This window comes from Engystomops pustulosus, chromosome 10 (assembly GCF_040894005.1).
Source record: "Engystomops pustulosus chromosome 10, aEngPut4.maternal, whole genome shotgun sequence".
NCBI lineage: Eukaryota > Metazoa > Chordata > Amphibia > Anura > Leptodactylidae > Engystomops > Engystomops pustulosus.
Window position 1 is genome coordinate 29,592,093 of NC_092420.1, and position 27,683 is coordinate 29,619,775.

At 41.8% G+C, this 27,683-nt stretch overlaps 1 protein-coding gene across 1 annotated transcript; it reads left to right on the forward strand.

The window, feature by feature from the left end:
- Positions 1-284: 284 nt before the first annotated feature.
- On the forward strand, positions 285-27,683 carry NT5DC2 (5'-nucleotidase domain containing 2). Its single transcript, XM_072128590.1, has 15 exons — positions 285-507; positions 4,155-4,339; positions 8,306-8,380; positions 9,103-9,158; positions 9,784-9,877; positions 11,941-12,069; positions 13,343-13,403; positions 14,825-14,927; positions 17,433-17,534; positions 17,974-18,055; positions 18,929-19,015; positions 19,246-19,386; positions 22,361-22,425; positions 23,031-23,312; positions 24,137-27,683. Exons 1-14 carry the CDS (start codon positions 324-326, stop codon positions 23,290-23,292), a joined length of 1,626 nt encoding a protein of 541 aa, XP_071984691.1. The 5' UTR covers positions 285-323; the 3' UTR covers positions 23,293-23,312; positions 24,137-27,683.

The following is a 27,683-nucleotide window of genomic DNA, read 5'->3' on the forward strand; positions in this document are numbered from 1 at the left end:
TTTCTACTTCAGATTTCCTTTGTGATGAGTGTCTGGAGTTTTCAGTATTATTACACTGGGGTCTGGTGCAGATTTTGCCACTTATAGTTACAGCTCTGCCTCAGGAGAGTCTATATTATAACCAAGTAATCTGGTACAATCGCCTTAGTAGCTTTAGGCCGTGTTTCATGCACAGCAGGGAGTATACACTGAATTATTATACAGCTCATTATCTGTAATTACTACACGTCCATGATTCTCTGTGGTGAGGCGGCATGCAGTTCCCCTGCACACCACTAGGGGCGCCCCGGCTTCCCCGGCTTTACACGTAAGACTCCAGCACAATGTCCTCGCTCCGCGCTCGGGGAAGGTCGCTGCTTGCGGGGTGCAGTCGGGTGCCATGTGCCCACCTCAGCACCCCACCTCACCAGCGGCACCCTGGCTCTCAGTGTGGGGCTGCTCCGGATAAAGTGGACAGCAAAGCCCAGCTGTGGAGCCGCTACCATGAGATGAAGAAGCTGGTGCATGGTAAATGCGGGAGATCATGGGGGGCAATGCTGGGGGTAGTAGTGGGGGCAGCATTGGAGGGTGACACCGGGAGATGTGCAGGAACAGGTGTCAGTCGGTGGGGGAGGGGCACTGGGTCTGTACAAGTGTGTAGCATGCTGTATCATTCCTATGTGTCCTGCTAGGTGCTGATCATAAGACGCAGTTCACACCTGTCAGATTTGGTGCATACATTTCTTTTTTTTTTGCAGGTTTCAGATAATGGATTCATGCAGTAAATCTACCAAGTGTGAACCTTACACTATTCACAGCTATCTATATAATTATAGTGTTACATGTCTTTAGCCCATTAGGAAAGAATACACTGTAGATCTTTCAATCAGGATATTTGGGAGCGGAGTTGTGGGGAAATCGAATCTAAATTTTTTTTTTTAAATTTTTCACATTTCCCGCTTTAAGAAAACTGAAAGGGAACTCTGTCACAAGATTTTTACCCCCATTACTAGACCCCTCAGGTAAGGTATGAAATGTCCTTACTACAATTCTGTTTTTCATGTGAAATCGTGCAGAGAGGAGTCATATTTGCCTGAGAGGAGTCACATTTAGATCCTGCAGGTGGAATGCTCCTATAGTATCTGGAAACATGTATTTTTTAAAGGTAAGAATCTCATCTTTCAGATCGCATCAGGCTTGTGGTTCTGTGATCTACAGAACCTGGTATACAGATAGTTGAAGGATACAGGAACTGGATTTTTATTTGGAGTTCATATTTCCAACTATGTATTTCTGGTTCTGTATATCACAAGCCTGAAAGCTAAGATTTTTCTCTTTAATATGACACCAGCGGCATGTTTATAGGTACTACAGAAAGGGACATCTGAAGTGATGCTTCCCCTGCAGCCTCTAAACTTGACTCATCTCAGCTCATTTGCATGGAGGTTGACACGGATGTCTTTTTGGAGGTGAATTGCACATGATGGAGACAATTCTAGAAAGGACATTTCGCACCATACCTAAAGGGGAAGTTTAATGTTGTAAGATTTGATGATAGGTTCCCTTTAACAAGAAAACCCTGAACAACTCCTTTAAGCCGGGAACAAACATATTGGAACTATCCATAGATCATTGGGTGTGACATCCGGCAGCTGTTATACCCTGGGATCAGAGCCAAAAGAACACGGTCTTCCCTGCCTTGGACCATAGCGGAGTGTCTGGGGTGTCAGGTGTCGCCCCCACCGATGAGTTCACCTATGGATAGGTCATTAGTAGTTACAATGTAACCTGAATTGGCCTTTAGGAGGCACCATTTGTGTCCTGTCTGTACAGTGACTTTACAATAACTGTATCCCACACATTGTGATTTATGATGGATGTTTGCCATATGTTTTTTTTAGAACGGTGGGCACATGGCTGCACTAAATGCAAAACTTTTTAATAGATCAGTGTCAAAGGATGTTACTGTCACGGACAGTGAAAGATCCATTAACAGTTTTTCACGATTACTATTGATCAAAGGGGACTTGTCATTCAAATTAGCCCACCCTTAGAGCCTACCCTTAGATGCAAGTCACCAGATGTGACACCAATGATATTAATGAGGTCCTGCATAATACTTTTTATTTGCACTGACCTGACTCCTTGTTCCTGATTGACAGGTCTCACTACTGGGACAAGCTCCTGCATGGAACTAGTACTTAGGGACCGTCTGCCAATATTCAACTACAGACATGAAGCTCTGTTTACTTATGACTAGGGGTAGAAAAAGCTGTGTCAAATGTTTCACACAGTGCTTTGCTACAATGTTGAGAGAGATTGCTGTTACATCAATGAGTGTGTCATGTGACCAGGGTGATGTCATCTAAGGTCCTCTACCCAGCAACATTTGCTTTACCCACTAACATTAAAGGGAACCTGTCACCACATTTTTCACAAATACAGGTAGTGACAGGTTCCCATAGAGCCCTACTAAGTAACTTACACCCATCTTTTAGCTAAAAATTGCCTCCCTCAGATCCCCTCAACCCTAAAATTTTACCTGGTATCCAGAGTCATCTAAAGTGAGTCGTGGCCTCCTCAGCTGAATCCAGCAGCATCCCCCCCATGCTTTCTCAGCATGCAGCAGTAATGTCATGTGACCAGGGTGATATGATCTTGATACCCCTGGATACCAGGCAAGTGTATAACTCTGATTGTATGGAGATGTGAAGGAAACAAATGTTAAGCTTAAAGAGAACCCGTCATGCAAAATAACCCTCTAAACTAAATATATTTTTATAAACTGCCATTAGAGAGCATTGCCTCTATCCCTTCATTGTCCCTCTACATGCCTCTAAATCTAAGCAATGAGGTCCTAAAGCTGTATGCAAATGACCTGTGAAATGTCCAATGAAGCATTAGCATATTCAAGCTGTCCACCTTATTCATGAGTGGGAGGCACAGCCACACCCCCAGGCCTGACTGACAGCCTGTATAATGATGTGAGGCTGTATAATGGTGTGCTTCCTGGTGCTGGTGGCCACGCCCCCTGCAGCCTGTGTGTGTGTGTGTTTAGGAGAGATACAGCAGCTCCAGGCAGCCAGGTTACAGCAGAACATGTCAGAGTCATGTGTAGCTGATGTCTGTGTCTCTCTCCTGTATATTAGGATGATGCAGCATGTCAGCAGATGACATACACACACTAGCCATGCTTTACTATACATTACACACAGACATGAGCAGGGGGAGGAGAGGGGAGGGGTAACAGGGGTAACATCACTGCCTCTGACCATGTGACCAGCCTCATTTACATGATAAAGACAAGATGATTTTACAATGAATAATGTATGAAATAACTAGATAAAGGCTGTGATGGGATCCTTGTGATCTGCTCCAACAGGTAGTAGTGACAGGACTAGTGACACAGACCTGATGACAGGTGTCCTTTAAAGAAAGGTGTCAGTTAGTTACTAGGACTCTATGGGAACCTGCCACTAGCTGTATTTGTGAAAATGTGGTGACAGGTTCCCTTTCACATCTATCTCATGTATGTAGCTGATCACATGAAATCACAGCAGCCTCCATGGAGGATGGGGACATGTAGAGGTCCATGGAGGCTGCTGTGATTTCATGTGATCAGATACATACATAAGATGGATGTTAATGTTACTGGGTAAACCAATTGTTAGTGGGTAAAGGACCTTAGATGACATCTCCCTGGTCACATGACAACGGTGAGGGGGGGCATATAGCATGGGGGGTGGGGGGAGTAGATAGGATGGACCAGCCGAGCAGGACAAGCCGTCTCTGATGCCAGGTCAGATAACATAAAGTTGATTTTATGGGGAGGTTCAGTAAAAACAGACAAAAGACTGATGCAAATTGTGAAAAAACGTTTATTGAGTAAACTGAGTAACAATCATCTTTGACTCTTTGCAGTAGATAAGGTGAAATGTGCTGAAAGTTATTTTTTGTTAGTTCCCTACATATAAAGCCCTGACCTTTCCAGTAAAACCCCTGTAACTGAGGATCTTACTGTACTGTGTCCGCTCCTCCTACAGGATCTTCCCGTCACTACATGCATTGTCTGATTGTATGTGGGAAGATTGGCTTTCTACTTGTGCCCAGTTATGGAAAATGATCACTGTATTGTATATAGAAAAATCTAATGGTCTGTATTTGTTATTTTGCAGATCTTCTACCCCCCGGAGTATGTAATCTGCTGAATGCATCCACCATCTGCGCCAACAATGAGATCTCTCTGGGAGACATTGAGATCTATGGATTTGATTATGATTATACTTTGGCGCAGTATTCTGATATGTTACATAAAAAGATATTTACTACCGCCAGAGACATCCTTATACAACAATACAAGGTATTGTCTGTCTGTCTGTTGTACCAAATTATCTAGAAGCTCCAGGATAAACTTTAGACATGCAGGACCAAGTCCTCCGCACCGCTCTATGTTACTGGTTTGGGAGGAAATTTCTGGTGTCTCAAAGAACTGCTGCAAAGTCTGAACCAAAAAAGCAACTAAAACTCCATGGCCCACATTTATCAAAAACAGTGCAGTCTGTACTAGGAGCAGTTTGCCTCTGTAGTGTGCAGGGGGCGCCAGATTCATGATTTGTGGCTCATGTTCTTCATGAATCTGGTGCCCCCTACACTGCTCCCACAGAGTTCACCACCTTTTATTTTTGTACTCCTATAACGTAGAGCGTGCCACACACTTCTGTCTGACTCCGCGTGCTCCGACCGAGCACCGGAACGCCCCTTTCAGTGCAGAATTTTGTGTTGTGTCGGGTGAGTTGTGTGCGACACAAATGTGATGCGAACACTAATTAAATATCTGTGCAAAGTCCGACAGAAAACTGGCGCAGGGGCTTTAGTAAATGGGGCCTCATGTGTGTCTACAGCTTCAGGTCTTACAGTATTTAAGGCCGGGAGGAGAAGGGAGTGGGAATGAGCGCTCCTCACCCCTCCCTTCTCCATTCAAATTCAAGCAGCATGTCATACATTTTGCAGCACAGCCACCTGGGTCAGTCACGGTGCGGTGCAACACTGTGTATGATAGACAAATATTGTGTCTATGATCTAACTGCAACATAGCTCCCTGTTATAGTGTCCCTTTAGCAGTTCCCCCTCTTATAGTGCCTCCCCATCAGCTCCCCCTCTTATAGTGCCTCCCCAGTCCAGCAGCTTCCCCCTCGTATAGTGCCTCTGTCTTATAGTGCCCCCAGTAGCCCCCACTCTTATAGTGTGTCCCCAGCCGTTCCCCCTCTTATAGTAGCTCCCCCTCTTATAGTCCCCTACCGAGCAACTCCTATTCTTATTGTGCCCTCCCATCAGTTTCCCCTCTTATTGTCCGCCCAATCCAGCTGTTCCCCTTGCTATAGTGCCCCCCCAAGCAGCTCCTCCTCTTATAGTCCCCCACCCAGCAACTCCCACTCTTATTGTGCCCTCCCAGCAGTTGCCCCTATTATTGTCTGCCTTACCCAGCTGTTCCCCCTCCTATGGTGCTCCCACAATAAAATAATAAACACATATACTCACTGTTCCCCTGCAGCAGCTCCTCGTCCTCTCTCCTGATGTATGTAGTAGTGAAGCTTGCAGGCAGAGATGACATCATCACATGATGTCATCACCTGCTGGCTCTGCTACATACATCAGAACCAGAGGAACAATGATGTGTGGTGCTGTATTGAAAAAAAGTAACTATGAGGGACATTTATCAGTTCTTCCGTGCCAGTTTCTGGCTTAGAAGCCCTAAAATAATTTCCGTTTCTTGTGCACTGCAAAAAAATTGCAATTATTTTTGCGGCTACACCATCTCCACGCCACATGGGCGGGAAGAGTGGGCTGCCACAGGGTTGTTCCTGCCTTGTGCCTTTGTACTTTTTAAAAACCTGCAGACCTTTGTTCGCAAGTTTTTATGTAAATTACGCCAGGCCGGAGCTAGCGTAGTTTTGCCAGTTACATCATCACGACTGACGGATCCATCAAGAAGTAGACGCCTCTTATCATAAGCCGGTGCAGGATAAATTCCCCAGTATGTTTTTCTAATCTAAGCTACCTCGCTAAATCTTTATACTGGATGAGATTTCTACAATTTGAAAACAAAGACAATGTTATCTATGCAGAGAACATGTTTGCATGTATGTTGCATAGGATATATGTTAAAATTTCAGCTGCAGGCACAATGTTCACGCCGGCCAAGCTTTCCCCCAGTTGAGGCATGTGTGTCTAGTGAGTTGGCAGGTTTACTGTGTATAGAAGCTCTTTTTCCTGGCTCCTTTTCATTAACCCTCACTCACCTGAGTTAAACAGTTGTAATCCAAAATATTGTAAGCAGCGCCAAAGTTATGAAACCATGACTTGTAGCCACTGAAGTTCTCTCCTAGTGGAGCAAAGTTTTAACAGTATTATCTCCCCAAGACCCCCTTCTTTTATAGAAGGATCAGCGATCACTGTGGGGGAGGCTTATACAACTTTCAGCAATCTGCTGGTATCGGTAGGGTACACCGCCTCTGCTGCAGCTTTCAATGTTGGCCAAATGGTCAGCGTGTGATTCACTACTGTACACTAGCCGGATTTAACGGACCGACCAAACTGCAGAGGATATGTAATTGTGATGGCAGGTTGGTGCTGCTGTTCCACCGATAACCAGAGACTCATTGGGTTCTATAATTATATGATCCAAAGTCCCATCCTCTGCACTGTGTTGGTGTGTGAAATCCAGGCAGCGCACGTCTGTGATTCATGGGTTGGCCGTGGTCACGTGTAGCTGGCCATAGCCACATTTTTAAAGGACATCTACCATCGGGTTTACTGATCGTTGATGTCCACATTTAGCTGCTTATCCTCTACTCTAGGGGATAGAAATATCCTTATTGTCTTCAGGAATGTCCGGATAAGAGGAGAAAACGATGAAGACTGATTGGCGAGGACAATTTGATATCACGATTGATGGGTAGGATCAGGCAGCGGAGTATAGACCGGCGGGAGGTGCATACATAATCAGATGGTAGAGCCGAGAGGTGCTTTGGTGACGTAGGCGGAGCACATGCGGCTCATATGAATATTTTTATAAAGATGGTTTCTCCGCTTACCTGGAAGTTCCTGAAAATAATAGACATTTCCATCACCTAGAGTAAAGGATGAGTATGTAAGTTTGTACATCTACATCGGTAAACCTGATGGTAGATGTCCTTTAAATCCTGGTTATGCTCTGCAATAGGAAGAAGTTCATGTAATTTGTCACCAAATAATAATGTTACTTCACAGTGTTTCTATCTGAACAAGCTGATTGATAGAGCACCTGTAGAGTAGTATTGTTTAGAAAATGTTGGAGATAAGAGGGAACTTAAAGGAAATCTACCACCAGGATCAAGTATTGTAAACCAAGCACAGTGACATACTGGTAAGTCCCCCTTTAGCAGGATCCGTTCTTATTTTAGCTTCTTATGCCCTGGTTTCGAATTTTAAAACGCTTTTCAAATTTTGCAAATGAGCCTGAGGGAGCCTTAAAAACGAGGGTTTAGCAAGTTTAAAGAAGATCAGATCCTGTCAGAGGGGGCACACACCTGCAGTGTGCTTGGTTTACAATCCTTCATCCTGGTGGTAGATGTCCCTTAAAATTGAGGGCTCACCAGACGGGATTGTGCTATCTTAAGGCACAACACTAGGTTAGGCATTTGGGTTAAAATCGAGTTCTGCCTCTGCTTGGTAGATCTGGATAGTAGTTACCACACTGGCTAGGAGGGAAATGGTTATGGCGCTCACAGTGATACAGTCAGGTAAGTGAGAGGTATAGTAATTTTTGTCTCACAATTCGTTCCCTGAGGCTCAATACCAGTAATTAAGATAGTAAGATAGTTGTATTTACTGTAGTCACTTGCAATTCATAAAGGGGTTCGCTAACACCGACACACGTTGTGATTGTGAGACCATAAAAATTTCCACACCTCTCACCTACCTGACCGTAGTGTTGAGTGCACCATTGTTGCTTCCATCCTTTCCATGGTCCTGTGATGTCACACAGGTGCACGGCTCGTTAGTTTCACAAGTATTATTCAGAGCCGTGCACCTGTGCGATATCACATGACCAGGGATAGATTTCAAATCACTGGAAGGAAGCAATAGATAACAGCAAGCAGAGATCTAGAAAAGTCATGGGTTTGATAAAGACAATGTATTTAAAAATTGTAGAACTTTAGGTCCTAATTACTTTCTGACACTGGAAGCCACTTTCAGCCATGAAGCCTTACTATTTAGTTTTGCCATTAAAATAATAATTGAAGGCAATACAATGATTTCCTTATGTTTACTTCATTATCTGCAGTATCCAGAAGGAATTAAGAAATATGACTACATCCCGGACTTTGCAATCCGAGGTCTTCACTATGATATACAGAAGGTAAGATCTATTCTAGATCCGTACACATTATAAATATGAAGTTATGAAGCTTTGCACATATCTTTCTTTTGAATTAAAATTTGTATAGTTATATTATACAGCTACTATGCCGAGTATCGCTAGCCAACTCTGGTCCATTGGCTCTGCAGTACAGGCAGTCCCTGGGTTACGTACAAGGTTCTGTAGGTTTGTTCTTAAGTTGAATTTGTATGTAAGTCGGAAGTGTATATTTTATAATTGTAACCACAGACAAATTTTTGTTGGTCTCTGTCACAATTGGATTTTAACAATGTCTGATTGTCATAAGAACCAGGATTAACAATAAAGTTTCATTACAGACACCTTTAATAACTTTTATAACTGATCATTGTAGCCTAATGCTTAAGTACATTAAATTACCAAAATCCAGAGGTCCATTTGTAACTTGTGGTCGTCTGTAAGTCAAGTGTTCTTAAGTAGGGGATCGTCTGTTTTGCCATGTTTAGATGGGATTCTGATTCTGTCATCCCATGGTTTGCCCCAATGTTATGCCATCCAGTCAGGAGCGGCGGCTGCACAGTGAATGGCAGCGGCTTCTTCCGTCTCTGTACATTAAGTAGTTCTGATTCTGTGGCTGTTGCTATAAATTGATTGGTGAGGGGAACAGACTGCTGCATACACTATATTTATAATGATAGAGTTAGAAGAATAATAACTGATTGTTATTCTGTATATTTCTACAGAACCTACTGATGAAGATTGATGCTTTTCATTATATCCAACTGGGAACTGCTTACAGGTAACAGCACTTTTATCTATGGGTCTGAAGCAGTGACATCTATTTTATAAAAGGGTTTGTTCTAAATTTAAGGGGCAGTTGACAAAATTTAATGAGACTGTCTTTTGAATGCTGGATTTACTCTTAGTAAATATGAAAAGGTGTTCCAACTCTTTTCCCTGATTTGCTAAAGGGGATTTAAAACACTGGCCCATAAGGACCTATGGGTAGTTTAGTGTCCCAAATCACTTTGACAGGTTCCCTTTAAAGCCCCCTGGGCCCTATATATTAAGATAAACCCTCATTTTGGACTTTTCTTCTGGTTATCTCCAGTTCTAGTTCTAAAATGTAACCATCTATTGAACACAACTTGTATTTCACCTAAACAACTTTCAGAATAATTGTTCTTTTTCCAGACTGTGGACAACAGATTTGTTACTTTTTTAGTACGACTTTGTTCTCCTATGAATCAAAGTCTGTTTTTTATTTGTTTTTTTTGTGTGTCCTGGAATGTTGAAACTCTTTCAGTCAGTGCCAGCATTGTTCTGCCACCATTTCCATGGTAATTACTGTTTTGCCCTTCTTTCCTTTCTGAAGAAAGACCTAAATTAAATTTTTTTTGTTACTTCACAATCCTTTTTCATAGAGGTCTGAAGCCTGTCCCTGATGCCGAAGTCATAGATTTATATGGCGGTACGCCACATATTCCACTGATTGAGATGAGCGACTTCTATGGGAAGGTAACTCCGGTTTAATGAATATAGAATTGTTGCTTTTTGTGTAAATATATTTTTCACAATATAAATTAATATAAATAAATCTTCTCCTTTCACAATATAATTTAGATTATTTTTTGTTTTGAACCATCAACCGTGGTTAATTTTCCAAATATATATACAGGCCAAGTTGGTGTGCTATTTTTTTCTAGTAGACTGACAGAAAGGATCATGAATGTATGGGTAGATATCAGGAAAGCATATATAGCACAGTGCAAAAGTTTTTGGAAGGGGTAAAAGGGTTAGTAGTTTATTTCTAGAAATTAACTGCTCCAGATGGCATCTCCCAATGTGCCTCTTTCTCTCACAGTCCATCTAATTGACAGACCAGGGGAGGGTCACCCCACAAGAAAACGTCTATCTCAGTCATGAGCAGTGAGCAGCAAGTCGACTTGCTAGCGTATTGCTGCTCATTGCACATGCGTCCCGTTCCTACGCTTTGTAACAGTAGAGCGGAGGGACACAAACTACGTAGCAAGTCATACAGCAGGGGTCCCCAAACTTTTTATGTAGGGGGCCGTTCACTGTCCCCCTCAGACCGTTGGAGGGCCGGACTTAAGTTTAAAAAGAAATAGCGGTACATGTGACCGCATCCGTAATACACTGGGCCCCCCTCAATTATTTATTTAATATACTGCACTCCTACTGAACTATTTTATATATATTGTCCCAATTAATAAATTAATATACTGGGACCTCTCTCCATTAATTATTGAATATGCCTTCCCCCCATTAATTACTAGACAGCCCCTCATAATTAATTATTTCTTACACCACCACCATTAATTATTTCCAATGCTGCCCCTCATAATTAATTATTTCCTATGCTGCCCCTCATAATTAATTATTTCCTATACTTCCCCTCCACCATTAATTATTTCCTATACTGCCCCTCCACCATTAATTATTTCCTATACTGCCCCTCACCATTAATTATTTCCTATACTGCCCCTCAATTTCCTATACTGCCCCTCATAATTATTTCCTATACTGCCCCTCATAATTAATTATTCCCTATGCTGCCCCTCACCATTAATTATTTCCTATACTGCCCCCCACCATTAATTATTTCCTATACTGCCCCCCACCATTAATTATTTCCTATGCTGCCCCTCACCATTAATTATTTCCTATACTGCCCCTCACCATTAATTATTTCCTATACTGCCCCCCACCATTAATTATTTCCTATACTGCCCCTCCACCATTAATTATTTCCTATGCTGCCCCTCACCATTAATTATTCCCTATGCTGCCCCTCACCATTAATTATTTCCTATACTGCCCCTCATAATTATTTCCTATACTGCCCCTCATAATTATTTCCTATACTGCCCCTCATAATTATTTCCTATACTGCCCCTCATAATTATTCCCTATGCTGCCCCCCACCATTAATTATTTCCTATACTGCCCCTCACCATCAATTATTTCCTATACTGCCCCTCATAACTAACTATTGGCCCCCGCCGGGGTGGTTTTCCGGCCACATCGCTCCAGTAATAGTGCTCGAGCGGCCGTTTCCGGCCGCATCGAGCACTATACAGTGACGGGCAGGAGCTTCCTGTCCAGACGGACAGAGGCTCCTGCCCGACTGTCGCAGGCCGGCGCTGCCGCGGCAAACGTCTAGGGCTGGATCGAAACGGTCCGCGGGCCGCTTGTGGCCCGCGGGCCGTAGTTTGGGGAACCCTGTCATACAGCATAGGGCCGCATGCGCAGTGAGCAGCGAGGCTTGTTGGCAATGACAGAGATATAAGGCTCACTGTGCAAGGTTTTCATGTGCGATGAGCCAATGTCATGAGGGGGAGGGATGGGCAGAGGAAGGATGGCGGGAGGGGTTGTGTTGAATATAGATGAGCGGGCCGTGGAGGAAATAAAATATGGTAATTAGAATGCGGACGTCACATTTTGAAATTCAACTGCCCCCAGGTTCCCTTTAGCTGTAAGAAGAGTAGTAATTAGATATATATTCTGTTGTATTCCATAATTGGGTAGAATCTTGATACAATGGTTTATATATTTTATAGGGACCTACTATGAAACAGTTCATGGATATTTTCTCTCTGCCTGAGATGACTCTGATTTCTTGTGTTACGGATTTCTTCATCAGCAATGGTATTGATTTTGATCCGGTTCATCTTTATAAAGATACAACAGTAAGTGCCAACATTATTATCCTGCATCATTGTTCACCCATTGTTGTAAGGCTACTTAATGTATATACTCCAGTGGACTTGGTTTGTCTGTACCTAGCTGATAGAAATAGTTAAAGGAAACCTACCACTTCTGAAGGTAGGTATGAGATGTAAACACCGGGCACCAGCTCAGGGTGAGCTGGTGCCGGAGCTTACCTTAGCTAGTGTTTTAAACCGCTATATCGCGGTTTAAACGCATTTTGATTTACAGCCCCGAGGTAGCTTCGGCGCTGCGCACGGCCGTGCTTGCACCTCCATAGGAAATGCCGGAGCCAAAGCTACCTCGGGGCTGTAAATCAAAATGTGTTTAAACCGCAATATAGCGGTTTAAAACACTAGCTAAGGTAAGCTCCGGCACCAGCTCACCCTGAGCTGGTGCCCGGTGTTTACATCTCATACCTACCTTCAGAAGTGGTAGGTTTCCTTTAAAAATAGTTTGGAGCAATTGCCCCTATCATTCAGAATGCACTTTCGCCTTCCCCCTGGTATTTGTGGGATACTTATCTCCCTGTTCAAAAATCCTTGCTTTATGAGGATCCCATACAATCTGGGAGAGTAGGCAAGTTTGGATATAGTGTTTTACATTGTGGTTACTTTGTATGATGTCTACTTTTATTTAAAGGAAACCTACCATGAGGATACTACTATCAGAAGTATATGTGATGGTAGATTCCTCCTGCCCATCTCTGCCCTAATCTGTCATTTAATAATCCTGAAACCTAACCTGTTAAAACCTTTAAGTAATATGTAAATTAATGTAATGCAGTTAATTTACATATTACTTAAAGGTTTTAACAGGTTAGGTTTCCGGATTATTAAATGACAGATTAGGGCAGAGATGGGCAGGAGGTATCTACCACATCTACTTCTGATAGTAGTATCCTCATGGTAGTTTTCCTGTAAAGGGGATAATCCACTTATCACTGGAGCTTCCAGCAGTCAGAGTCCCAGAATCGCTATTACAAAAAGTGCAGAGACATCCACATCCGGCTGTGAGCTCTCTGCTTATTACAAGCTGAAACAGCTGGGGCAGGGACCGTGTGTCTGCCGATCAGATATTGATCAGATATATGGAGATGTTTGTTACAGTTAAAATTTGGGAATGGAATTGCTAATTATCAAAATATACTTTATCTCATTTTTAGTTTAAGCTACACTAGTTCTGAAATAAAGATGATGGTTATTCAGAATAACCCGATTTTTTTTTTTTTAATTTATTTTTTTTTCTTCGTAGGATTCAATCCGAGATGTCCATGTTAAAGGGATGATGTATGATTGGATTGAAAAGGATATGGGTAAGAATGATTTATTAGGTGAAAAAAATCTTAGAGCAGTTTAGATTGTACTGTAGGATGTTAGCTTGTTCCTTTTGCTTCAAGATTGTGAGTCTGCAAGTTCAGAGCTCTCTGTGTTCTATAGATGATTACTTGTGGGGGCACTTTATCATCTTAAAAGTCTGATAGATGGATCTTCGATTTAGTTGCTCAGAGAATATTAAAAAAAGAGATGGTGTAGTGAATATATACTGCTCCTATCCGTTTTTTGGGGCAAAGCAAACACTCAGCAAATACTATTATGAGACTTGGGCTTACATTTGTTCCTGGTGGTGATGTACACCGGTTCCTTCCCCACCGCCACACCTTTCTGATGTCTGAAATTGGGTTTCAAAAGGCCCGGAGACATCTAAATGAAATCACATTGGATTTTATTGAAGGAACAAGATAACACCATGTTTTGGCATTAGAGTGATGTCCTCTTCAGGCCATGTAGCCTACAGATGATGAACTAATACAATGGCCTGGATAATTGTTCTACAACATAAAAAAGGAGAAAGATATCCAATGGCGGCGACAACTCCGTAACATTTACTGAATCCTCTGTGCATAATGGGGACACTTTTGCTGTTGACACTAATGGGGTTGTCACACCAAGTATTACTGGGTCTACGTTAGTATTTGCCAACTAGAGATTTCCAGTCCAGTGACTATAAATGATATGATGAAGATGTATATGTTGGTTTACATATGTTATAAAGGGGCTATCCTGAGGTGGAAAAACATGGCTGCCTTCTTCCAAAAACAGCCCCACACTTGACCATGGTTAGCGCTGGTATTGCAGCTCAGCTTTATCCATGGTCAGAAGAGGCACTGTTTTTTTCCCAATCAAAAATTAACTTTATTGAAGGGATCACTGAGAGACAGGTTGTGCTACAAATGAGGAATATACAGGTGAAAAGTCACAATCCATGTAGGTATGATTTCATATCCACAACACTGTAATCTACACAAAGGAGGATGATGGAATTGTACAGTAGTGTGAATATTCATGCAACACAGGGAAGAACATGGTAGAATAAAACCATGCATCTTCCGCATGCTGTTACCCTGGGGTCCACAGCTACAAATAATGACCACAGTCAGAGTCATGTAGATGAGCAGGAGTTTGAGGAACAGCAGTATATGGCAGGTCTAGCCACCTGTCCCACTCTGAGTGAAACTTCCACTCCTTGTTTCAGTGGATAAATATCCACTATTTAAATGGAAGGGTCAGTGAGGGGCAGACATCTAGAATGTCGCCAGGAGAGGTGGTGTTTTTGGAGCCATGTTTTTTTTTACCTGCGGACAAACCCCTTTAAGTACACTCTTTGGTATAAATGCAATGAAAAATGTATGTATTGTTTTCATACTAACCATTGACCAATCTCCTCTCCTTGCAGAGCATTACATCCTTCATAGGGAGGAAGTCTTTGCTGTCTTGAATAGACTTGTAAAACACAATAAGAAACTTTTCCTCATCACAAATAGCCCCTTCAGTTTTGTGTAAGAATTTCCAAATCATTTTCTTGTCTGTCTGTGAAACTTGTCACATTTAAAGGGAATCTGTCAGTTAAACCAACCCACACTAATTAAATGTATCTTTGAAAATTGCTAGATTACAGAAGTACAACTATCCCTATATTGTTCCTCCCAATGCCTGTAAAGGTCCACAGTCCATTTATAAAGTTAACTCTCCTTCCATGCCTATGACACCATGCAGGTCTGATCATCATCTTTCTTTTGAGCCTGGCATATTCATGTGCAGTTCTTTATCCCTCCCTCAGGAATGAGAGAGATGCTTGCTGTGAGACACGTTGAAGGCAATTTCTGATTTCTTGTCAGCAAGTCAGTCACTCACAGCCAGCATCTCCCTTATTCCTGAGGGAGCGGTAAAGGATATAGCAAAATTGAGTTCACTTGGCTGAAGAAAAATCACACCCCTTGTCAATCTGGAAGCTGGTGGTGAGGCAGAGCTAGAAGAACATAAATTTGGTGAATTAACATATGTATAAAAGCAGTTTTCAAACATATATTTAGTAAGTGTGGGTTAGTTTATCTGACAGATTATCTGAAAGTAAAATATTATCTGACAGCAGTTTCTGAAAGTAAAAATTGCTGTAGTACTTCAAAAGTTACAGGAAACCTGTCACCAGACTTTCACTAATAAACCTAATAAACCTAATGACAGGTTTCCTAAGCACTTTGCTAACTAATAGCCACACTGTTTTTAATTAAAAAAAAAACAAAAAACACACTGGGGAAAGCCCCAAGAGAATGAACTTTGTTCAACTGGCACATTTCCAGAAGGAGCAGCGAGTCACAAAAGGTGTGTGTTGTTCATGTGAATCAGTGTGTGTGACTCAGTCCATGTCTCTGGCATCACCCCTCATCCCCTTCCCTTTGTCAGAACAGAAGTTGACGTCAGCCGAAGGGAGGGGGAAATGAGGGAGATACCAGAGACAAGAGCTGAGTTACACAGTGACTCGCATAAATAACATGCTCCTCTTGGCAGTTCATTTTCCGGGGATGGGAAATTTGAATTTTTTAGCTAAAACCTGTGTGGGGGGAATAGTTAACATAGTAATATGGGAACCTGTCATAAGGTTCATTATTGGAAATCTGGTGACAGGTTCCCTTTGAGGGAGATTCCAGTTTTGCACAAATTGATCACCTTTTTATCAAATTAGCGGACAGAGTCTGACAATCAACACCCCTGCAGGTCAGCTGTTTGATCTAGTTGTAACACTTCCCAGAGGCCAGTGATTTCATGTCCATTGGTTACAAGCTCTTTGACAATGTTGGGAAGTGATTCCAAAGAAAGGGATCCAGCAATTGTGGCTGTCCTTAAGCAAATTTGGAAATTAGGTCATCCTTTGGTTACACTTTCTGTATAAGGTCATCAGATTGTGGCCATTACAGTATGTTTCTCCAATAGGAAGGCACTGTTGTTGGTTGGAGGCAATTTTGGACCAATGTGTTTCCATTAAGGGAAACGGTAATTGGTTCCTTTGATAAATTCCAGAGCCTCTAATCATTGACTCTTGTTCATGGATGAGAAATAATAGTTGCTTAAGAGAGAAGTGATTAGGATTAGGCCTCTTTTGATGAATACTGCCATGCACCAACACGACTGTATTGTGCCATATCATGGCCCCGATAAGGTGCAGTGAGCACGTCTTCTCTCACCATACTGTTACACAGGTCCTTTCTTTGAATTGATTTGCATGGAGGTCGCTTCCTATGAAGAGGGAAGGGCTGACAAGCCCCCCTCTCCACCCAGCCGTATGCTTTGCCCGGGTGAAGCACACGGTTGTCTCCTTGAGGCCTAATCCCCTCTGAAGAACCCCAGTAATTACTGATCATTAGTAAAGGATGGTGCAGTTTTGGGCTACATGAATCTAGGATTCCCAGTTTCTCCTGTTTGATGAAATCAAGTTGGCTCAACTACAACTGCCAGCGGGATAACCTAGAGCAGTGATGGCAAACCTTTTAGAGACCGAGTGCCCAAACTTCAACAAAGACCCGCTTATTTTTCTCTAAGTGCCAATACAGAAATGTAATTAGTGATTTATACTCCCTGCTCTGTCACAGCTTTCATTGATACCAGCACCTGAGGACACCAATAAAGCAGAAAATAGTCCCTGGTAGAGCTGTCACTTTAAAATAGCTCTGTGCACAGCAAGTCCTGGGCTGTCTGGGACTGCAGGAAGATACCTGGAGTCATCTCTGGTGATGGCCTGAGTGCCCACAGAAAGGGCTCCGAGTGCCACCTCTGGCACCAGTGCCATAGGTTAGCCATCACTGACCTAGAGAGAATGCTGGTGTGTGTGTGAAGCAGGAGACTCTGCCTCTTTTATATTTTATCTGAAAAGAAAGTTTTCCTGCCAAAGAACATTGCTGGATAAACAATGATTTTGTGTTTCAGTGATAACCTTGTACAATCCTTAGTATTCCTGGTAATATTCTCTTCTGTAACATTTCTCTCTGTTGTCCTTGGTGTCTTTTCAGAGATAAGGGGATGAAGCACATGGTGGGGAAGAACTGGAGAGATCTCTTTGATGTTATTATTGTACGGGCTGACAAGCCGGCTTTCTTCACCGACCGACGCAAGTAAGTGCTACACACCGCTCAGTGCTAGGAGACTGAGGAGCACTTACTATTAGGTGGGTCATAGTACAACGGCACAAGATGGGGAGAAGAATACTGCTGTTATCAAGATGCTGGAATCCATCTTATTTCAGTGATTGGGAGAATTTGGTCCTGAAAAGTTCCTAAAGAAATATAGACCGGACCCAGGAATATACAAATGTATTATAAACTTCAATTATTCCAAATTCGTTACAATTTCATGCAAAGCATCTAATAATTTTCTCCATAGACATCTCTGGTGGCCGGTCTCTACTATGTGATGCCTGATAAGTGTGTCACATTTATTTTTGATATTGCCCCTGCATGATATTCTAATAATCCTGGAATATTTCTATTATTTCATAATAGTTTTTTGTAACTATTTTTGTGTGTTATTATTTTTCTTCCTTTTACAATTTAGGCCATTTAGGAGACTGGATGAAAGCGGTTCACTGCAGTGGGACAAGATCACCAGTCTAGAGAAAGGAAAAATATACAAGCAGGTAAGAGACTATTCAGTTTGGCCATAAATATATGAAGGATTATGATAAATGTCTTAGACGATACTAATAGTGTTATCGTTATTGGTATCAGGGATCATAGACAGCATAGTATGTAGTAGCATCGCCCTATACAGAGATTATTCAATGGATCCTACATACAGGGTCCGCATCTGCAATTCGCAGTCACTAAAAATTAAAATGATGGTCTTGTTGGTGAAGTGTTTTGCAGGATAAGCATACACTTCCTTAGGAAAGCCATGGCCTGAAGTAGAGAAATCTTACTTATTAAGAATATGCAAATTAGCATTTTGGCGCACCATGGGCGGGCTCAATACAACTGTCAATCAAGAGTCATACGGTAGGTGGGGTAACTGAGCATCAGATGGTGCATTCCAAACAGTAATAGTCCTCCCTAATAATAAGCCTAAATATAACTGGCTTATAGGAAGTGATACTATATAAAAGTCTTTCCTGAATGCTGTGTACAGTGTCCATAGACATGTGAAGACTTGGCCTGTGTGTTAAAAAGGTTTTCCCACGAAGACAAGTTGGGCCCTATCCACGGGATGGGGCCTAACTTGCTGATCAGTGGGGGTCTCAGTGCTGAGACTCCCACAGATTGCGAAAACGAGTGGTCAGGTCCGACCTCGCCGCTCCTCAGACGGCTGCGCATGACCGTTCTGCTCCATTAATCTCTATGGAGCTGTCAGAGATCAGCAATTTCCGTCAGCTCCATAGAGCTTAGAGGAGCTGAACGGTCATGCGCGGCCGTCTGCTCCATTAGTCTGAGAAGGGGTCGGTTGTGGATGGGGCCTAACTTGTCTTCATGGGAAAACCCCTTTAACCTGTAATCATTGTATCTTGTATCCTCAGGGAAACCTGTTTGATTTCCTGCGATTAACAGGCTGGAGAGGATCCCGGGTGCTGTACTTTGGAGACCACCTTTATAGTGATCTGGCAGTAAGTATTATGGTATTAGAATTATGTGCAGCCCCTGAAGTTACATTCACATCACCCTCATAGTTCTATAGAAAGATTTGTTATTCTGATGTGTCAAGGTTATTTGTGTAATTTGGTAGTTTATTTCAATTATAACTTTTTTCCAAAACTTGCACAAACTTTGTAAAAGTGTTTTTTCTCTGCTTACTTTGGACTACTTTCTTGTCTCCGACCCCTCTCTGTGTGTACAGGATCTCATGTTACGACACGGCTGGAGGACTGGAGCCATTGTTCCTGAATTAGAGAATGAAATTCGGGTTATAAACACTGAACAGTACATGCATTCACTGACCTGGCAGCAAGCGCTGACTGGGCTTCTGGAGCGGATGCAGGTCAGAGGAAACCGATAATAATCATCGCTTAATGTTATCACTAGGTCTAGAGCCTTATTCACATGTCGGCGTTTTGCATCAGCCATTGTGTACCACACAGAGATAAGGTACAATGGAAACATTTGCATCTGTTCTGTGTTTTTGATTGGGATTTGGCTTATAAATACGGACACAAATCTCTGTCATGTGAATAAGGCCTGATAATGGTACTGGAAATGGCTAGAATCTATGACGTGCTCAGTCACTGAGATGATGATTCAGAAAGATGATTTCATGACATCTGATAAAAGGAATATGGCAAAAGTTTTACCAGGGTAAGTCAAAACTGTGGCTCTAGTTCTTTCTTTTGTAATGCAGCTCCCTCGTCATCAATGCCTGTCTTTCAGGAAGCCTAGTGACAAGAAATGGAATGAAAGGCAAACAAATATGTCTTTTCCAAAAAGAATAGACTCCCAACTGTGGACAGTGCTGTCCTCATGTCATTGCCTTTAGTTGTTTGAGTCTTAAAGGCCATTACTAGGGATCGTGGGCAGGGAACATGTTAATAACATGATGATCTTTGTAGGGAAAGATAAAGAAACACATTGAATCAATGGATATTTATAGTTCAGTTATCAGAATCCTAGAATCCCAGGAACAGTCTGTAATCGCTATTAATAAAGCTGAAAACGACTGGATTGTGCCTTGGCTTTCAGCTCCTATTTTTTCCCCGATGTCAGGGGGCAGAGTTCAACCTTTGCTTTGCAAATGTCACATTCCACAGAGCAGTAATAATTGACATGCTACACATGCTAAACCTGCAGCGTAAATCACTCGTACATTTTTTTTTAAATGGGAATCTCTGTTGCCATTCATATAGCCAGAGCTTTTACCAACATGAAAAAGGAAAAGCGCTCACATATAAATTCTTACAGTCACAAGGTCAGCCTGGGTTTCTGCCGCGTGTCTTGTGTTGTATTTTTGGAAGTATGAGCTTGCTCTGTTACATGCTTATTTAAGGCTCACCCCTCCTCGTAGAGAGTGGGTGTTTGCTGCATTATGTTGGTGGCCACTGGCAGACCAATACAGATTGCCTGCCTGCAAAATCACCAATATACTGCAATTCAGTAGAGATCAGACAAAAAAAAAAGAATTATTCCTGGGGGCCATAATGGAAAATACCATCCAAATGTCAGAATCCATACTTTTTTGCCATTCTGCAACACATGAAAATATGAGTGAAAAAAGTGATCAAAAGGTTGTACAGTCCTCAGAGTAATGGCAATGAAAAAGTCATATCTCTGCACAAAAAATGATACCTTACACAGGTCTGTACAAAACAAAAAGAAACAAAACTTTTTTTTTTTTTTGTAGAAAAGATGCCATTTGTTAACATGTATTAAAACCTAATAAATCCTATATCAATTTAGTATCTCCGTGATTGTACCAACCCAAAAAATAAAAGGAAGGTGTCATTTACAGCGCACAGTGAAAAGCCACAAAAACAGCGCTCACAAGAAAATGGTCCAGTTGTGATTTAGTGTCAGTTTCACAGCATTTAGATTTTTTCCCAGCTTCCTAGTACAATGCATATAATATTAAAGGGAATCTGTCAGCAGGAGCCTTTTTCTGGCTCACCCGTGTCTCCATGGAGAATAGTGTACACATTGCCATAGAAAACTGGCTTTTCCAGAAAAAAAAGATAAGTTTACCTTTCTGTATATGTAGAGCGGTGTCCCTAGTCCCGTGGGAGTGGCGAGTGAGGAGTTGGGTAGACTTGTATGATGTCCTGAGGGGGAAGCAATGGGGGAGGAGATATGGGGGGCATGGGAGTTTTAAATAGATGCATGATGGAGCTGTTTCCCAAGGTTGGGGGGCACCACTCCTCAATGCTCACTCCCATAGAACAAGGGACACAGCTCTGCATACAGAAAGGTAAACTTTCAAACTCTGCCTGTATAATAGGACTTTTAAAATCCAATTTTATTAGGTATATATTAAAAATATAGGGTACAAGAGCTTATTGGACAATGATTAAGCTCAGATACAGGCTGGGCATTATTCACTCCAGGATTTCTGAATACCAAGTGTCAGTTGCCGGGAAGGTAGCATTAGACTGTTTAATGTCCTGGTCAATCCCTTTAATTGTGTACACAAGGTTTCAATGAGTATATTTTACTGGATGTGTAACTACCCAATAATTCCTAAAAACGGGCTTGCCCCTCTCGGTCCAAGTGTGAATTCAAGCCGAGAGACAAGCGCCTTAAGTGTCACCACTTAGTAAGATATAAGTGCCAGCGGTTTATCAAAGGTCCTAAATTGACAGTAGTAAAGTGTCTGCACCATCGGGTACAGCGTGCTATGATGGCAAGCACGCTCACCAATTACGGCGCCAACACTATTACTGTTTAGTGGTAAAACAGAGCGTTGTGTTTGTTCACTAAGTTTGTGTTGCCTGTCATTTTCATCATAGTCCGCTAACTGACTTCTAGTGAGTTTCTTCCCTAACGTTCACAAGCAGACCGCTACCTCACTCAACTCTAGAGTCCTTCTTTGTTTATGCTAGCTGACTATCTAAGCAGGTACACATGCTCAGCAGGTACACATGCTCACATGGAGGCACATATCGGCATTTGTTTGGCCGCCAGAAAGGTAAACTTTGATCCAACTTATTACTATAAAAAAACCTCTTTGGCAATGTGTGCACTATTCTCTATGGGGGCATGGGGTAGTCAGAAAAAGGGCTCCTGATGACAGGTGCCCTTTAAATAGTGCCAATAGAAAGTATGATTTGTTATGCAGGGAAAAAAGCCCTCATAAAGCTCTGTACATGGGACATTTTAAAAAGTTATGAACATTTTACATTTCAGTTTTTTATCAGTGCAAGGGGTTAAACATACCGTGAAGTTTATTTAATGGTTCTGTGTTCCTAATAGTTCCCACACACAGAGTAAAGCAAATAATCCTCGATGGTTCATGTATTGTATCATTCTAGAGTTACCAAGATGCTGAGTCCAAGCAAGTTCTTACGGAATGGATGAAGGAGCGTCAAGAATTAAGGTTAGTTCCGATATTGTGAAATGCTGGATGTCCACGTTGTTTTCAGTGTTTCTCATCACAGTTTGTGCAGACATAATGACCCACATTTATTAAAGTGTTAGCGCCAGTTTTCAGTCTTACTTTGCACTAGAGAGAAAGTGCAAACTGCTTGCACATGTGTTTATAAAGTGGCTGCAATGTGTCGACAAGACATAAAAAATGTGCACTTAAAGGGTTGTGTTAGTGCTTATTCGGACCGTGCGCCACAATTGCACTTAGTGCAGTTTGCACAGTTTTATATAAATTTGGGCCAATATGTGTCACATGCCACTTCTTTTCTCATATATACATTCATAATTATACAGGAAAGACTGTGGTCACATGTAAGTAGGCTCTTATTCTGCTTAATTTCTACTGTGTGAACAGTGACATATAGTAGACTTGGAGTCTGATAAGATTAGATCTATGTAGTGTAACCTGCCAAGAGTGGTCTGAACTATCACCATTGCTTTTACACAGCTTTTTGGTTTCATTTTGAAATCGGTAAAATATAAAGTAATAATATAATGCAGAGTAAAAAAAAAAAATAAGCTCAACAAAACCTCTTTCAACATCTGTCATTTCAGGTCTGTTACGAAGAACCTATTTAATCCCCAATTCGGCAGCATTTTTAGAACCTATCACAACCCAACATTCTTCTCCAGAAGACTGATAAGATTCTCAGACATCTACATGTCTTCCATCAGTAGTCTATTAAATTACGATATCAACTTCACGTTTTATCCACGACGTACCCCGCTACAACATGAGGCCCCATTATGGATGGATCAGCTTTGCACTGGCTGCATGAAGACTCCTTTCCTAGATGAGATGGTTCAAATCCGATAGTGGCGTCTAAGATTTACCAGGTGATTCATTAGATATGAAGAATGATGCACGATCATTTAGTGTCATCAAATGATCATTTTGCATCTCATCATTTTATAGATGGGCCCCCGTGACTTTGCTAAAAATTAAAGGGGTTGGCCACTTACCTCAGGTTTTCTGTAAGTGTTTTGTAATGTGTTTGGGGGGGGGGGGGGCGGCAGGATATTGGGTAATTTACCAATATACATCTATTAAGTGTTCTGCTCTGCTTTGTTGATATGTAAATTGAACAGTTATCCCACCGGGATAATAGTATTCATGAATATAAAAATAAGGGATTGTTCATTAACAGATAGAGATCACATGACCCTCCATCTGTGGCCATTGTATGGTCAGGAAAGTCTGTCTGATGAGGTAAAAGTCAAGAGGTTTCACTTTGCATAACAAAAAAACAGAGCAGAACCAGTAATATATTTATATTTGTAAATTAACTTGTATCCTTCCCCTCCACCCTTACACCCACATTAGAAGAAACGTGAGGTAAAGTGACCAATCCCTTTAATGATTCTTTTATATGATAACATAATATGCTAAAGGATTGTGGCAATACACGAAAAAGGTCACTGTTGGCCATTGGCGGAGGTACAGGAGGTCACTTTGTGATAAAATATCTTGGAACCATATTGTCTTGGAAACGTATAGTAAGAAAGGTAAGGGAGGGCCTAACTGTACGGTCTCTTTGCTCATAGTACTGCATTGAACATGATACAAGGGTGGGGTAGTCCATGACGTGCGGAGTAGCCATCATGAGTGACGCTGGTATTACTGGATTTCATTTTATCGATATTGTACTTTTCCTTTCAAGGAGTTTTGGAAGAACAGTCAATGATGTCCGGAGGAGTTCATGGCTGACTACATGGAAGTCCTGCTACTGGAGAGTGTCTTGTCCCACCTAGACCCTGGCTCTAAAGCAGTGTTCACATGTAGCAGTGATGCTAAAACTTCACCACCACGGCTTCTAGAGGATCCATCAATGCGCACTTGCTTCCGCAATGAATCGCTCCAGGTTTTTAAAAATGTTTTAGCTTAAAGAATTCCCTGTATGAAGTGTTGTGGCTTTGCTTTCAGCTGACGTTATAATAGCACATAACATCAGACATCTCTCCAGACGTGTGCACGTAGGTCTTTGTAGATGTGTGATTACAAGTTATATCATGTACAATAAGCATGGTACTAAGTTCATAGAACATCCTTAGAAAGGAGGGGCACAAGACTGTATTGTGGGACTCCAGCACATAAATCCTTACTGATATGGAGAAAAGACAGGGCACTTGGGATACAGTGTTGACATCATTATATATCTAATGCGATAAAAATTCTTGTTTTCTCCACATCTTTATGACCTCCCCTTCCCTAGTCCCTTGGATGAGCAAAAAAAAATAATCCTGAGGTTTTTTTTTTAATAAGCTTTTGCATGCGTACATCCACACAACAGTACCTGAGCCATAATCCACTTTCTGTCATGGATTTTGACTAACATCTCCTATACTCTGCGCCACATCTTCCCATATAAAGTGGCGCATGTCGCTTCTTTTTTATCACAAGTGACCTTGTCCACAGCAGCCTCCACTAAATGGCAGCCAAAAAAAACACTGTGGCGGCCTGTTTATAATCTGGGGAATTTTTAATATGGCTTACCAACTCGATTTTTACGTGAACACAGACAAGTCCGGACCTTCCTCCTCATTTATAATTTAATTGCGCCAAAAATAAAAATGTCCCTTTTTTTTTGGTGCATTTATAGTGCTGTCCTGCCAGATAAATTCCATCTGTGCGCCACATTAATCCATTACAGTGAAGAAGGCGCTCGCTAGTCCGAAAAACCAGAGTCTTACCTACTTCATAGGTAATAAATCCCCCTCAAGTGTGTGAGTAGTGTTACTATGGTGAGCTAGAAGTCATAGGCAGGGAAAATCTCGGCTTGTAAGGCCGAAAATACATTGACATGTGGTACAGTAATGTATAGAGCCATCTCACTATAGAATTGAATGTATTTTTGGATGGCTTCAAGCTATAGCACTCTCACTTTTATTGTAAGTGACATAAATAAGTAGAAAAGTAGAAATTTGTACACATAAAGGGGCGTTTCGGTGCAAAGTTGGACCATGCGCCACATTTATTGCTGCCACTTGACAGAATGGTGTTGCACACTCTATGTTAAAGGTGCACCAAATAAAAAAGTTGGTGCACTTTGTCGGAGCAATGTAGGGTGCGCCGGTTTTGATGAATCTGGCGCCCCCTGCACAAAGTACAGACTGCACTAGTTCTGATAACTGTGGGCCTTTGTCTTCTCTGTATAAAGTTCAGAACTAAACGTTTCTGTGCCCAGGAGAGTAACAAGGCCAAAATATCTGGGACATGAGCCAAATTTCTAGAGCCCTTCTAATCAACTCTGTTGGCATCTGCTGATATATATGACCTATTTTTCAGACACAGGATTCCTATTAACCCCTTTGTACTGGTGCCCTTTTTCGTTCCTGTGATGCGTTTTTTTGCTCCATATGAGGACTTGTTTTCTGTGTAAGAGATTGTGCTTCCTAGTGTCAGTATTGAATTTCCAATGGAATGTCCTGGGAAAACATCAATATTCCTTGTGGACTCGGCTTCCACTTGTGATCCAAATGAGTGGGCAAAGGATGATGGTAAACTGGGGGGTGGTGATCTGGAGGATTGAAGATCTCTATGTGGTAACTGCTGAGGAAATGTTCCTGGCAGTCAGGGCTGATGAGAAAAGAAAGTGTCTACAATTACAGGAGAAGTTACCTGTAAGTCATTGGATGTTTTCTAGTGTTACAGGTCATTGTGTCTGATATACAGATGATGGGTACATTTGCATTGAGGTTTAGGAAACTAGAGGCATCCTTAGACCTATTGCCTAAGAGTGAGTTTGATGCATCCAACTCGCATCATCTGAGGTACGGTTGTTGCGTCTGTGTGCTTGCTGGAACGTCTGGCCCTATATCAATATGATGTGAGTTGGATGCACCAAACTCACTTGTGAGCAATGGGCCCCCACCCCAGTTTCACTGGATGCAAACAATGGTCCCATGACAATTGAAAATGACTGCCCGTCATTACGCAAATGGGGCAGGTCCTATTCCTGCAGGTCCCATTTCTTGTCGGCTGATACACGGGGCCATGTGATCCATGTAGCAGACTACGGGCTGTGTGCATCATTTGTTGCCCAGTTGACATGGGAGGGTGAGCTCCGCAAACATTTGGTATCCTCCAATGGGGGGTTTTCTGTGTAAGTGTGAACTATTGATGACATAAATTTTGCAGGGGCTAAGATTTTAATATTTCTCCAGGGATTATATTATTCAAAGGGGTTTCTGGTCAATAAATCGAAATTGAGTTACTTACAAGACTAGAATGACACTTTATGTTGTGAAATGTCTTCTCTATCATTTCTATATAGATTACTACTTCTCTGATTGGTCATGTGACTAATGGTCCCGGTAATGTCACTTTCTGTGTTATCATGTCCATTGTCAGTGTCCTGGCAATAGTACATGGAGTGTGATGTAGACAAGATGTTAGGGGTGGAGGAGTGCAAACGAATCACTCATATGACTGCAGACACCTCTGGCTGATCGGGGAATGGCCTAGAACAAGAGTCATGTTAGCTTTGCCCTGGGTCTGCTTACATTATGAGCTACACTATGCTGCAGGGATGGGAGAAATGTAGAAGCTGACATGATCTTCTAAGGCTTTATCAGATCTGATGTTTTGCTGTAGCGGTGTATGCTCCATCTGCTGACAACCGGGGAATAATAAAAGGCTCTTATTGGGACAGGATTGGAGTGCTGTACTGATACTGTGCTTAGAAAACCACACATGAGATTGGTGTGAAGTAGAGATAAAAATCATGCATTATACTCAGACTTACTGGCAGTGCCAGTATTTCTTTATTATATTGGCCTGTAGTGTTAAAGAGGAGAGCAAGGAGGAAACATGAGCCTAATACACACAGCCTACTGTGCAAGGCTGCATAGGAATTGTAGTCTCTGCCTAGAAAATAAAACACTCTAAGAAAAAAACAGAATGTTCTGGGATCATAGGAACATGTAAACATTTATTTCTTGCTGGAATGCACCAAAAATGTACAATAAGGCGCTGGGATATGATTTGAAACCTTTTTTTCAATAATGATTTGAAAAACCTTCACTTTACTACAAGTTATGACTGTCACCCATTTTGATAAAAAATTTTTTGGTCTGTCCTTATTAACTGACATGGTACCTTTATGCTGGTGCAGAATAATTGCAGTAAAAAAAAAAAAATGACGAGATTTTAATGCCTTTCCTATGGATGGGGATTTCATAGTTATTTTTTTAGGGAGATAGAATTTA